General features: G+C 40.5%; 1 protein-coding gene across 1 annotated transcript in view; it reads right to left on the bottom strand.

The window, feature by feature from the left end:
- Window positions 1-14,993, bottom strand: part of LOC108542616 (serine/threonine-protein kinase ULK4) — a 494,918-nt gene that overhangs the window by 425,385 nt on the left and 54,540 nt on the right. The window contains exons 7-8 of the mRNA XM_017892686.1: window positions 4,384-4,435; window positions 4,141-4,285 (exon numbers count right to left, since the gene is read on the bottom strand). Of these exons, the coding sequence (XP_017748175.1) occupies window positions 4,141-4,285; window positions 4,384-4,435 (197 nt within the window). The remainder of the gene's footprint in view (window positions 1-4,140; window positions 4,286-4,383; window positions 4,436-14,993) is intronic.

Below are 14,993 nucleotides of genomic sequence, written 5' to 3'. Positions count from 1 at the left end.
TTCCACCTCCCGGGTTCAGGCCATTCTCCTGCCTCAGCCTCCTGAGTAGCTGGGACTAGATGCACCTGCCACCACGATCATTTTTTACATCTTTAGTAGAGATGGGGTTTCACCATGTTAGCCAAGATGGTCTCGATCTCCTGACCTCGTGATCTGCCAGCCTCAGCCTCTCAAAGTGCTGGGATTATAGGCGAGAGTCACCGCGCTCGGCCCCTAAAGTTCATTGTTTAGAAAGTAAAGCATGCACATGAGAAAGGATAATGATTCTTTGATATTAATTCATCAATTTAAGTAGCACACAGTTCATTCATGGTATTATGATAGACGTTGTGATGGTTACCTTTATTTGTCAAGTTACTCAATAAGTAGTGTACCCAGACATTTGGTCAAACATTTTTCTGGGTATGGCTGTGATGGTGTTCCTGGTTGAGATTAACGTTTGACTCGGTACACTGAGGGAAGCAAGTGGCCCTCCCTAACATGGGTGAATCTCATCCAATCAAAGACCTGAACAGAGCAAGAAGGCTGAGTAAGAGGAAACTCCTCCTGCCTGACTGCCTTGAACTGGGACACAGGTCTTCTTTGCCTTTTAACTGGAACAGAAACATTGGCTCTTCTTTAGTCTTTAGCCTGCCAGCTTTCAGACAGCAACTACACCACCACAGGATCTCCTGGGTCTCCAGCTTGTCAAACGCAGATCTTGGGACTTCTCAACCTCTGTAATCATGCGAGCTGATTTCTTAAAATAAATCTTTATTTCATACACACACACACACACATACACACACACACACACACACATACACACACAGCTCCTACTGGCTCTGTTTCTCTGGAGAGCCCTCATACAGATATTTATTCTTACAACTGAGCTTTTGTTCATATTACACAGCAGCTCTGATAAGCACCTGGAACATGGCTATTACATGGTACTTAACAAGATTAAATTTTTGTTCTTCCTGAGCATTTTTCCAGAAGTATTAGAAAAGATATCCACCCTTTCTCTAGGATTACCCTCTCTGCCAGGAACCATTTACCTACCAAGTGGATAAGAATAGGAGCCTATCTGAGAACAAAGCAGAGTAGATGTAGGCAGAGCAAAAAGATGGCGAGAAAGACACAAACACGGGGTAGCACAGACAGAAATCAAGCCCCTAAATCCAGCTGTATCCACGAGTCTTTGACTTCTCAGTCATGTGAGCAAATAAATTACTTTATAAGTTAATTTGAATTGGGTGTTACTGTCTGCAAATAAAGTCTTGAATAATACAATACTTCCCTGTGCAAACTGGAGAGCCTACCATACATGTACATGAAAAGGCTGTCACAGTGGCTTTATCAAAAGTATTGTTTAAGGTCAAGGGAAAGCTAAAACTTTAACAAAATAAAATGTATCAACACCAATATGTCTACTTGCCAAATTGAAGTGGGTACTACACAGTTCCCATGGACTCTAGCAACTTCTTAATTCATAAGCTATTATATTTGTATACTCAATGGAGAGCATGAATTTTCCATTATTAATATTTCTAAACTTGTAACTACCAAGAGTTATCTCCAAAGATGAAACTCCTTGCCAAGGTTCTAGTTTTCTAGAGTTAAGGAGGTTAAATGAATGTGTTACTTACATTTCATTTTTAAAAATTTTGACATTACATCTATTGAGCCCTTACTATATATGCCAGGAACGCACAAAAAGCATTATATATTTTAACGGCCAATTCATTTCTATGAAGTATGTACCATTACTATTATTCCCCTATTACAATCTTCAAAGATTAATATGAGATTAAAATAATGAGCCTAATAATAACAGTCATGGTGCTAAACACTTGTCAAGAGGATACTATTTGCCACACACTGTACTAAGTGTTTCAAAAGAAGCATTCTATTTAATCTTTACGATTACCTTCTAAGGTAGGTACTATTATCCCTGTTCTACAGATGAGAAAACTAAGGCTTGGAGACTGAAATGCAGACCCAAGGCTTATACACCACAACCGAATCAGTCTGAAAGGTTTGAAAACATTCCACATCGCATCCAAATAAATTGCATACCATTATCTGAAGTGCATTTCAAGTTGTGTAATAAAAGCTTGAACTCATCTACATTTTTTATGCTCTTGAACTGCCATGCGGTTTACATTTACATTTTCCTCTTTAATTCCTCATCTCTGGAAAAAGTAAAGACTCATACTAAAGGAAATATTTATTCCAGCTCAATGAGTAACACAGGATCACTGATTTAGAGTTAGCACTTTTTATTTCACAAACTGTTCCAAAACTGGGCAGACTTCAGATACACAGAAACGTGGTTTCAGACTAACAGAGCTTTAAAAAAGCTATTAGTAAACTAAAAAGCTATTAGTGAAGTCCTGTTGGAGTAAATCTGATCCCTACTGTGTGGAGGAGACATCTCCGCCCTGAAAATGCCTCTTTACAAGTTTTTACATAGCAGATATCCAAAGCACGTATTTTCTTTTGTTTTTGTTTTTTTCTTAAGAGACAGAGCCTTGCTATGCTGCCCAAGCTGGCCTCAAACTCCTGAGCTCAGGCAATCTTCCAGTCTCAGCTCCCCAAATACCTGGGACTACAGGCACGAGCCACTGAACCCAGCTCTCAAGGCATATCCTTTAAATATCATATTTTGTACAAAAACTACATGTAAGGCATTTTCTTGTCAGAAAGATGCATATAACTATATATGAATACTTTTAGAAGCATAAAATATACTAGAAACATTAATCCCATTAAAGAAGGGTATAATCTTTAATTGAATTCACGTAAGTGTAGACCACAGACATACACTCACATATAACAAACGTAACTGAAAAGTTACTTATTGACACTTTATCACTGAGCAAACTCCACATGACAAAGTTTCAAATAATTGTCTTACTTTGGGCATCAAAAGTACTCTTACAGTACATATTAATTATCAGAGCTGTCCCCGAAACCAACTGCAGAAGTGTAAAAAGGAAAAAAGAAACAAGAGGCTGGCCTAGAAATCAAGCCATTACAGATCAAGCTCCAGTCAATCAAGACAGGCTCCCCCAGACAGTGGAAGGGTCAACACAGAACACCCAAACACTTATTATGAGGTACGTTCCTCAAACAACTGGAGTAGTTGAGTGCTTCATCTATAGCAACTGGCAATTTCAGTTATTTGGGTTTTCTTTAATGTGAACCTAATATTATATGAGAGAGTTCAAACTCTTAACATTGGCCAAAATCAGAATGTAATTACATCTGGTTTGTTTATTATGATCTTTTTTTCTTTTTTTTTAAATGAGAACAGCGGGTCTCAAGAAGTTGAAACAGTAGAGGGAAGCATTAGGTTAGGCTGTCATTCTTATAAACCTGCCACACCGACCTAGACTGCGGTCGAGGCCCTGAAGAAAGCCATGATCAGGCAGGCATATTAATGCATGATATACAATCTAGCATTTGTTTAATTTCACAAAATCTTCTTTAATATTGACATATGGCATATACTTTTTGGAACTAGCTTTGATAAAATTGACAGTGTCCCCTCAACTATAAGGTGAGATTCTGGGGTTTCGCATGTTTGCATTAGGTGCTCTTAGTAGTCATCCTGCTGTGTGTTTGCTCTATGAGCAATGGAGTAAAAGAATACAAAACCCCTTTCTCTTGATGAATACTCATTACCTGTTCTGCCACCTCCACCCAACCCCTGAGAAAGTCCTGCTCAGAACTAAACCTAAGTTCTATTCCAAGAATTTGGAGAAAGGCATTACCTCTACCTCTATTATTTCTGAGTAGAGCCAGAAGTCTCAATTTCATGTTCCAGTAGTCTTGTAATATTGATCTTCAGTCATAACCCTCACCCCTGGAGCCATGAACACCTTTAAATCTGCATAACTTCAAAATCATGCTTCTGGCAGAAAACAGATTAAGCTTTAAATGGATGTCTTCGAAGATGAACTGAGATTCTTCTGGGTCTTCTGCAGTCTAACAGTTCCTGCATCTGTCTCTAAACTTTTTTTACAATGAGTACACAAGCATATGTGTATAAATAGAAGGACATCAAGACCCCAACCCCATCACTGAACTTCGTTTGACAGAAGCTTCCTGGGTAGCCTACACTTCCCTGCATGAATACAATTGCATGATACTTACTGGGGAAGTAAGACATCTCGAATGAGAGCCAGAAGATTGCTGTCAGAATCGACACTGGCCTTCTCCTTGCCATCCCCAAACTCCTGGTTCACGAGTAGAGACGTGGTTTCTGAGAGCAACCGCAAGCTAAAGAGTCTCCACTCCACTTGAAAGAAAAAAAATGCCAAGAATGTGACTCCATGGAGATAGAATGAAAACAGAATGTGTAGCTGATGGAATTCTTGTTGGTGTCATCACACTTACCATTTTGGCTTTGAACCAAGGACACCAAGGGTGGCAGGATATAATCAACAACCTAAAAGGAAACATGTAAAAGACTTAGTTCAAATCTCTATGAACACAAAACTGGTATCAACCACTATCTATATTTTTTCCACAGACAGAATCCCTAATCAAAGGAGTGAAAAAAACAATGGCTAAGTTTATTCTGGATGTCAGCTCTCCATGACATTTAATAAACCACCAAGCTCATTTAACTCTAAAAAAGTCCTCAGGTCAAAATGACATTATGAAAATCAAAACAGTAATTTCTCAAAACCTTCAGGGTCTATGAAAGGAACTTAAAATATAATGCAAAATCTAATTGGCACAGGTTGGCATTAAACCACCAGATTAGTTATGTATAAGCTGGTGATCATTACTTCAAGTTTAACCTAAACAACAATCAAAATGTTGGGGAAAAAAGAGACACATAGTCCCCATGTTTTATCAAATACATCAAATAACTATGACAAGCTGGTCTTGGTTATTTTTAGAAATAGACCCCAAAGATGTAAATCCACTAGACAAACCACCTCTGTGAGTTCCCAGTTGTATCAGACAGAGAACAATCAATATGGTTTAAAACTTAACCTCAAAAGACAAGCATTTTCCTCCAAAATACCAAAAAAGAAAGAATCCCTACGCTCGTCTAATGATGAAAACTACTGTTTCATTTGATGAACTATTTTAGTGACAACAAACAAAATTCCCATTGTTTGTGTACTTGTTCTCTCTATACTGATAAAAGAGCAGGAGAATCTGTGCACCACCAAATGACATCTTGCTCTCCATACCAACAAAACAATGCCCTGCAGAGGCAAGAATCTCCATATGTGATTGGTGGCCCACTAGCGTTAACATGTTCTATCTCCACTTGACATAGGAAATTTCTATGTGTTAGTATATCTCAATATTTTTACAAGGACCCTAAGAACCAGGGGTGTTTAGTTCACCCTCTTCCACTAAGTGATGTCACATTACATCACTCAAAGCACAGGTATTTTGAGAACTCCAAACTTATAGTTATGTCTAAAGAAAAAACTATGCAAAGGAAAGAAATATATGCTGCTATCAATACTACCAACATGATCAACAGCTATCTTAAAGGTTGAATAGTATATATCACGAGAGGAGTTAACACTGAAACAAATGATCTAAGTGCCCAACTCAAGAAATTTAAAACAATTAAATAGTCAAAAAGGCAAGCTTGTCAGAAGATGAATACAGAAAAATCAACAGTATTTATGAGACAGAGTAGGAATGAGGCTTGGCTCCAGCTCATCCCTACTAGAGCATTCTTTCATACATTCCCAGTGATTACAAAACCCATACCACTACCTCACTGATGCCATACCCGCTAACCTCAAGGCTTTAGTCATGCTATATTGTTCCACTGAGCTCTCAAAATGTTTAACCATGCCTTTTACTTAAAGAATTCCAGGAACTGGCCTTAGGAGATCCAAACTATCAAACCAAGGTTGTGGAGTGTCCCACCTCAGGAAGGAATGGCAGCCTTGATGCTCCTGGCCAGACTGCCAGGTGGCCCATTACTCAAGATGACCATTGTAACCACATACGCTGCCCTGCACACCCTACCCATCATGTGCTTTGCCTAGTCCAGCATGCATACCCTACCCCTCGTATCAATTTCCATGCTTTGCCTAATACAAAATCCCAACCAGCTCTTTTCAGAGAGTCAGTCAGGGAATTCTCTTTCTCTCTGTCTCTCTCTGTCTCTCTCTCTCTCTCTGTCTCTCTGTCTCTCTCTCTCTCTCTCTCTGTCTCTCTCTCTCCCCCCCACCCCCCATGCTGCTTCCCTCATCGCTGGACATAAGCTCCAATGAAGGCTTGTCTGGGAGAACTCTGTCGGCCTCATGTCCTATTGCATTAAGAGCCCAAGAACTCATGGTCAGTAACATATTCATTCAGGGCTTATCAGGGATCACCAGACATAGGGAGCTTTTTTCTCCTCTGTGGAGGGAGGCTTGTGAGCCAGCAGGACAGCGGGATGTGACCCCTTCATGGCTGACAGGAAGTCACCTGAAGTTTTGATTCGGCGCTGCTATGACTGGTGAGTTCTTCCTCCAGCCTCCCTGAGATTCCTCACAACCCACCCCGGACAATGCTTTCCCTTCCCTCCTGGTCTTCTATTTGTTGTGTCTTTCTTTTTCTTTCTTCTTCCTTTCTCCTCCCCTTCCTTCACTTTTCATTAACTTCATTGTTTCAGCCTAAATAGACACCCATGTGGCACTGATTCAGCCTCAGTAGACACCCATGTGGCACTGCTTCAACCTCAATAGACACCCATGCAGCACAGGCCAAAACGGTCATTCAGTTCAGCTGGTAGGAAACTGTCTGGCACTGGGCTCTGTAATTTTCTTTAAGTACCCTCCCTCCCTTTGCCACGCCTTGTGGGAAAGAGAAGGCTGTGGACTTTGTTGTCTGTCTATCCAAGCCTGCAACAAACCCTGGGTGTTATCTTTGTGAAGAGAGGACTGACAGCACATGGGTCCTGAGTTTGTGTCACTCCCGTCCTGATCCATTTTTCCTTCTTGTGTGTTTCATTTGACATCTGATTCCCCCATGCAGACTGTTAGGTGGCATCTTGCAAAGATAAGAGGCTTTCCTTCGGTTCCTCCATAAAATGGACAAAAGATGACTTTCTCTTGTAATGCAGCTTGGCCCCCACAGCTATGCTGCAGTGAGCAGTCAACAAAAGCTGCTTTGCTCTTCCAGAAGCTACACAGAAAGGGAACCCAGAAACCTGGCATGCCAGCAAAAGGTTAAGGATTTCTTACCAGCCAGGCTTCTGGCCTGCTTCTCTGTGCAAACCAGTTGAGTGAAATGGTAAAGACAATTGTTTGTCTCAAGGCCTATGACCCCTATAAGCCTGTTGTTTGGCAGACTCATCAGTTACAAACATTGCTGCAGGTCCTTGAAACAAAAACTGGATGAGGTTTCCCTTTCATTTTATTTTCTGTCTTTGGGAGCTTGACCTTATGACCATGGGGGGTTCCCTTTCTTGCTATCTAGCATCCAGAAGGTGGGAATTCCGAGGCTCATGTCAGGTAGCTGGTCTGAAAGAACCTGGAGTCTGAGACACAAGCACACATTCTTTGTCCCAAATGTGTCAAAAGCCCTTGGAGATGAGTTCTGTTTTAAAAGGTCCCACCCCAAGGGGCTTTTGTCATCTTTTGCTATCTTAAATCTATTTCAGACAGTAAATTCTTGGAGACCATGGAGATGCCTCCTCTACCCCCTCTCTAGAAATACCACTTGCTTATATTATAAAACCTGAAAATTACCATCTGAGTTTTAAAGGGTTTTGGATTGAGTCGCTACTGAACCTAAGTACGTCATTAAAGGAAAAGCACTTTTCTTATTCTCAACAATTTTAAAAGGTTTAAATTAAAAGAAGGATGCATAAGAATGTCATGGCTAGCCTTACATATTATCTTGAGCAGGTGAAATTCCTTGCAAGCTTGAAAATGGCTACTCGAGTTTCCTTCTGGGAAGACCACTGCCTCATGCTGTAGCTCAGTGGCTAAGGCTGTGCCTTTTCACAATGGCTGCGTGGGTTCAATACCTGGCATAGGGAATGAGTCCTTTCTGGTTTTATATTTGTGTGACCTTTGTCATTTATTATTTTCCCCTCCATGAACAACTTCTGACTTCCTGTCTTGAATTTTCCTTTCTCTGAGCTACCTTTGAGGTGATTCTAAATCTTATAAAAACTGCTTGCCCTAAAAGGTTAGGCAAGGACAATAACTTGTCCAGCAGGAAGTAGTTTCTGAAGATGAGATCTTCGGCCCTTTCTCCTTAAGCATAAAGAAGGTGAAATTTCTCAGCAGGGAATGAGACAGCAGGAATGGGGCTTGGCTTCAGCTCACCCTCACCAGAGCATTCTTTAATACATTCCCACTGATCACAAAACCCACACCACTACCTCACTGATGTCTTACCCACTAATCCCAAGGCTTTAGTCATACTCTGTTGTTCTTCTATGCTCCCATAATGTTTAACCATGCCTTTTACTTAAGGAATTCCAAGAACTGGCCTTAGGAGATCCAAAGTTGTAGAGTGTTCCACCTCAGGAAGGAATGACAGCCTTTTGTCATTGGCCAGACCACCAGGTGGCCCATTTCTCAAGATAAACATCATAAGCAGTTGTGCTGACCTGTATACCCTACCCTTTACGTTCTTTGCCCAGCCCAGACTGCATATCCTACCCTATTTATTAATTCTTATGTCTTGCCTAATAAAAATTTCCAACCAACTCTTCAAAGAGTTTGTCTGGGAATTCTCTCTCATGATGCTTCCTTTATGCCCAGGCACAAGCTCCAATGAAGCCTTGTATGGAAAAACTCTTTTGGCCTCATGTCAATTTCTATTGCACCGAGAGCCCAAGGACCACGGTCAATAACATTTATATGTACCTACAACAACCAACTGAATAACATAATTCAAAAAAATTCCATTTACAACAGGAATATTGTGATCTTAGCAAGAATATATGGATATAAATGTATGTGTGCATATATGTGTGTGTATACGCATATGAATATATTTACAGGTACTATAGTCGTTAATGGACTTCTGGGTTCTAGACCAACATGTAAAGAGCTTGGAAATCATCACAACCAACCATACAACAAAGAAAAAGCTAAATAAACTAAAAATCACAACTTTTCTTAGATAGGTCAAAGAATTGAAGTCATAGGAAAACCACCATCCTCAAAACTGGGGGGACAAGCAAATTCAGAAAATCACAGCTTACCAGGAGCAGGAACCGCCACTGGAGACAGCAATTACAACAACAACATAAAGGGTGATTGCCTGAAACTGTTGGAGATTGAGCATGGACTAGTATGAGAGATTAAAAACTCCCGGAGACCCAGCCTTAGGAGAGCCCCCATGCTTCTGCAAGTGTTACCGTCAGGAGCTCCCCACCAACACCACTTTTCAGGGTGAACTTGGAGAAAAAATCTCCTGGTGCTTCAGTAGGGGAAGGAGAAATTTAACTATTTTGAAATATGCCCAGAGCATTGTTTAACAAAAGTCTGACTCAGGGAAGCTATTTTACAACAGCCTAACTTAATGGGGTTTTAGCAGAACTTAACTCCCCAGGGCAAGGGAAATGCCCAACTCCAGGCCCCTCTAGCCTTCTTGTCTCACCTACAGTGGGAGGTTGGGGGTGCTGAAAAGCACTTGTGAAGGTCACAGCCTAGGTACTCAGGCTCACTAAGAGTAAGACCTAATCACAGAACTATACAATACATCCCTTCCCCCAGCACCTTACCACAACATCAACACGGCTTCAGTATAGTAACACAGACTTACAACTGACACAGGTGGTATTTAAGACAGAGTTCTTAGGGAAACCCAAAGACAATAGGAGAGAAAACAACTCGGTTACTAGAGGAAATTTTAGTCTCTGAAACCTACAACAACCACAAACAACCAACACAGCCTACCTCCTGGCCTTTTATAAACATAAAACTTCACACTAAAGGTCCATTTACCTAAGTTCAGTTCACCTGACACATCAGGCTGGAATGAAATTTTCAAAGTGCTAAGAGAAAAAAGCCACCAACCTACAATTCTATATACAATGAAATTATCCCTCAAAATTGAAGGAGAAATGAAGACTTTCTCACAGACAAAAATTGAAGAAATTTTTCATCAGCAGACTTGCCTTGTAAGAAATATTTAAAGAAATTCTTCAGAGTGAAGGAAAATTATAGGTCAGGAACGCACATCTACATAAAGAAAGCAAGAACGGCCGGGCGCGGTGGCTCAAGCCTGTAATCCCAGCACTTTGGGAGGCCGAGGCGGGCAGATCACGAGGTCAGGAGATCGAGACCATCCTGGCTAACATGGTGAAACCCCGTCTCTACTAAAAAATACAAAAAACTAGCCAGGCGAGGTGGCAGGCGCCTGTAGTCCCAGCTACTCGGGAGGCTGAGGCAGGAGAATGGCATGAACCCCGGAGGCGGAGTTTGCAGTGAGCTGAGATCCAGCCACTGCACTCCAGCCCGGGCCACAGAGCAAGACTCCGTCTCAAAAAAAAAAAAAAGAAAGCAAGAACGTTAGAGAAGTGAATAAATGAAGGCAAAACACAGTTTTTAATAAGAAGACTCAGAGAGGCCAATTCTCTGAAAATTAATCTATAATTCCAACACACACAAAAAAATCTAACAAGGTTTTCAGGAACTCCTCATATTGACTCTGTAATATACATGGAAAGCAGATCAAGAAGAACAGAAAACTGGCTAGGTGCAGTAGCTCATGCCTGGAAGCCACTTGGGGAGCTGAGTTGGGCAAATCACTTGAGGTCGGGAGTTTGAGATCAGCCTGGATAACATGATGAAACCTTATCTCTACTGAAAATGCAAAACTTAGCCAGGCATGGTGGCAAGTGCCCGTAATCCCAGCCACTCGGGAGTCTGAGGGGCAAGAATCACTTGAACCTGGGAGGCGGAGGTTGCAATGAGCTGAGATTGTGCCACTGCACTCCAGACTGGGTGACAGAGCAAGATTCCATCTTAACAACAACAAAAAGAATAAAAGAAAATTTCCAAGAAAGCTTGGGAAAAGGATGCCTAACTCTAACAAGTTTCCACATTTACTATGATGGAAATAACATGCTATAAGCACAGGGCTAGATATGATCAATGGAACAGAATAGAGAGTCTAGAAACAGACATATATGGGAACTCTCTATATGAGAGAGTCATTCAGAGTAGGACCTGAATCTGGCTCACTACATTCTCAAAGATGGTATAGCCAAGCATGGTGGCTCACACCTGTAGTCTTAGCTACTTAGGAGGCCGAGGTGGGAGAATCTCTTGAGCCCAGGAGTTTGAGAACAGCCTGAGCAACATAGTGGAACCCCATCCCTAAAAAATGAATAAACAAACAAACAAATAGATGGTTTATCTAAGGCCCTTACTAAGAATATATGAGCAAACCAAATAGCTAAAAAGTTTTCTTGGGGCCACTTTTTACATCACTGCTATAACTCTATTCATACTATTTTTCAGTATAAAGAAGGTATTTTTTAAAAGATTTGAACTTACAAAAGTATTTGTTTATGGTACAGAACGTCAATTTCTTTAGAACAAAACAAAACCTAATTTGCTTTTGTATCCTAGTTATCAGCTGAGGTCACCCTAAACTTTGAGTTTCAAATAAAACCGTCAGCCTTGCATACTATTAAGCAATTTAGTGTCCTTTCCAAGATTTCTGGGAATTTGCAGAGGCTTATTTACTTTCCCATGATTCACTGCCAACTCTGAGTTTCTACTCACTTATCTGCTTTTTACCTTCTCCTGCCTGCTATTTGCTTCTGGGATACTGAATATACTGGTGGGAGCCAGACTATATATGACAATATATGACAATAAAACTCTAACCCACAACCTCTACAGGAACCAGTAGGGAAGCCAAAACCACAACCTTGGTAATAATTAGACTGGGATGGTTAGGATTTAGTCAATGACTGTCATCTTCAGTATTTTTTGTACTCTTCCAACTTAGGACCAACTAGAGAAAGCCAAAAATGTTCCCCGAACCAACCACATAGGATGTCCTGCTTCTAATGAGCCCACTTCCAGTTTCCCCTGCCAATAGCCTCCAATCAGGGCACACCTGAAGTCTTCCCTCTCCCACTCCCTTCCTTGCCTTTAAGTCTCTACCAAATGCTAGCGATGTTGGCCAACTTCTTTGCTATAGCATTTGGCTGATCTTTGTTGATTTCTACCCACCAGTGTAAGTCATAGAACGTAGCCCTTTTTAATAATTACATTTAGAAGACTCACAAATTCTTGGTATGTATACCAGACTTTACTGAAAGTCTGGAGTAATGGAGGGTTTATAGCAGCAACACCAACAATTTAAAATTGAAGTTTATCTGTTTTTAATCATCTTCAATCACTTGCAACTTTAACTTTTCTCACAGGCCTTCTTCCTTCACAAGCTCTGGGCTCCTGTCCTGCTGCCTAACTTTTTGGCTTCTAGGCAGCCCTCCTCGTTGTTTCTGCCTCCTTTCCTCTTTTGTTAACTCTCCTACCAACCAATACATTTTTATTTCTCATGCAGACAAATTTTAGCTATTCTGCTACCCCTATCCCCTTTCTTCATCCAGGGTTCTAGGCCACTCCCCAATCTTGCCTACAAAAGAAACAGAATCTCAATACAGACCATCCATGGCCTCATAGCTATAGAAAGGCCAGGCATATGTTTCCAAGTAACAGCTTTTCTGTCTTCAACCAGACCACCTTTCCAGGACAGAGCACCTATATGCAAAAGGGAGGTTCTTCCCTCATAATACAAGCTCATAATGTTGCAGCAGGTAGGCAGGCAGACATGAGCAGGGCAAGAGAGGGCCCCTGACCCCAACCAGGAACATCAGGCGACATCAGGTGATAGGCGGTTGTTAACTGTCTAAAATTACTGGTCACAGTCAGTGCTAGGGAAAGGCAGTCTCCCTAGATAGAAACACCTGAAACTGGTGATCAGAAGCTTCCTGGTAAGATCTAAGGAGTTAGGTGACTGGGCTCAAGCATGTGCACACAGAGGCAAAATGGCAGAGTTTAACTGGTATATGACCTTCTGGGAACATTCTAGTGGTAAGGGAAGAACTGCCTCAAGTGAGCATGTGTACAACTCCAGTAAACACAGCGCACATGTGGCCCCTCCCAAGTTCTGGAGGCCACTGCACATGTGGACAACCCACCCCAAGGGAAGCATCAGGGGAGAAGAGATGCAGACCCTGGAAGCATGCCAACGTATAAAACCCCAAGTCCAAGGTCAAACCACAAACTTGAATCTCTCAAGTTGCCCACTTGGCCCTCTTCCAAGTATACTTTACTTCCTTTTGTTCCTGCTATAAAACTTTTAAATAAACTTTCACTCCTGCTCTAAAACTTGCCTTGAGTCTGCCTATGCCCATGAGTCGAATTCCTTCTTCTGAGGAGGCAAGAACTGAAACTGTTGCAGACCCATACAGATTTGCCACCACTAACAATACCTCCCCCAAAGATGGGAAATTCTCTCTTCCAAATATCCTCTTAAACAGTATTATCTATTTATTCATTTCCGTTAACATCCATTGATTTTTAACTAAAGTAGTGGCTAAATTGTCTTAGGACCTGAGAAATTTCAAACCCGATAACACACCAACACAAAGAATGAGTTAATACTACACTTATTGATTAATCATGTTACATACAGGATGTTTGGAGAGTGTAGTCTGATACATGATGAAGCGCAATCTGCATTTTGAGAAGTCAAATTAAAATTGTTCGCTTTAACGACAACCCGACACCAAACAGCAACAATGCAGCAAGACAATAAAGAACAACAAAAAAAAAGGACAAAGCCCTAAAAATTATCATTATCAAGTCACTTCTAATTCATAGTGAGAAAACCATGACAACAAAATCTGACACAGTATATGACAGCAAACATGTTCTAAACCTTTGAATGGGCATGGCTTTGCTCACTGGTACGGGGTCACCTTATTAAAAAGAGACTGAATCACTGAGACAATAGACAATGAGTACCTTTTTGCTGCTGTGGAGTTCGAGAATATGCTCACCAATATTCTGCCCTTCCAGAATCTTCCACAGAATTTATACATATACATATTTATATATACTACTATATGCTGCATATTTAATGACATATGTAATATATATTTAATGGTATTAAAATAAATGCCATTGCACCCTAATCAAGCTCCTCTGTACCAGTGATCTCTATTATAAAATTCCATCACTCATTATTTGTTTTAGCATAGGGATAATACACTTATATGGAATAATCCAAGGAATTTTAATAATTAATACTAGTAATATTGATTTCTTAAAGACATTCACTTGTGCTAAAGTTCATTTGACAACGTGTTCTGAAAGCAAAGACCTACTGAACTTTTTGAAAACGGAAATTCCCAAGTCTGGTGACTTTTATTTCTTTGCTCAAACTAGGACCCCCACTCATTTTTTTAAAAATGTGTGAATATATGTGCACATTAGCTTCTCTGTATATCAGTTTCTCTGCATGTTAATGATTCTCAATGACATGTCCCAAATGAAATGAATGTCTATGATTTAGGAATGCTAAGACAGCTCTGGGACAATAGTACATGCTAAACAATAGTAAACGCATTTGAAATTCATAAATAACACTTGCATCACTAAACCTTATTTTACTTGTTCTTAAAGTTATTGTTGCCCAAGATGATGCTTTGTTTAAATCTTCTTTCCAATATTAAATAGCTATAAAAATGTTAAGGAATTCCCACGGTTATGTTAGGTTGGTAACACACTATTGGGAAGACTGTGTCGAAACAGGCATTCTCCTACATTGCTGGTGAGAAAAATGGTAAAAGCCTACATAAGGGATTCTGGCAGTATCTAACAAAAGCACAAGTGTATTTACTCTTTGATCCCAAAATCACCCTTCTAGTGATTAAACTGGTAAATCACAATTTACCCCGAAGATACACCTACAATAGGAAACTAAATATGAACAAGGTTATTTATTGCCTATAATTACAAATATTAAGCAACTACCTAGTGGGCCAAACA

This window comes from Rhinopithecus bieti, unplaced genomic scaffold (assembly GCF_001698545.2).
Source record: "Rhinopithecus bieti isolate Rb0 unplaced genomic scaffold, ASM169854v2 scaffold_22670, whole genome shotgun sequence".
In the NCBI taxonomy this organism is placed as follows: Eukaryota; Metazoa; Chordata; class Mammalia; order Primates; family Cercopithecidae; genus Rhinopithecus; species Rhinopithecus bieti.
This window is presented reverse-complemented; position numbering and strand designations above follow the sequence as displayed.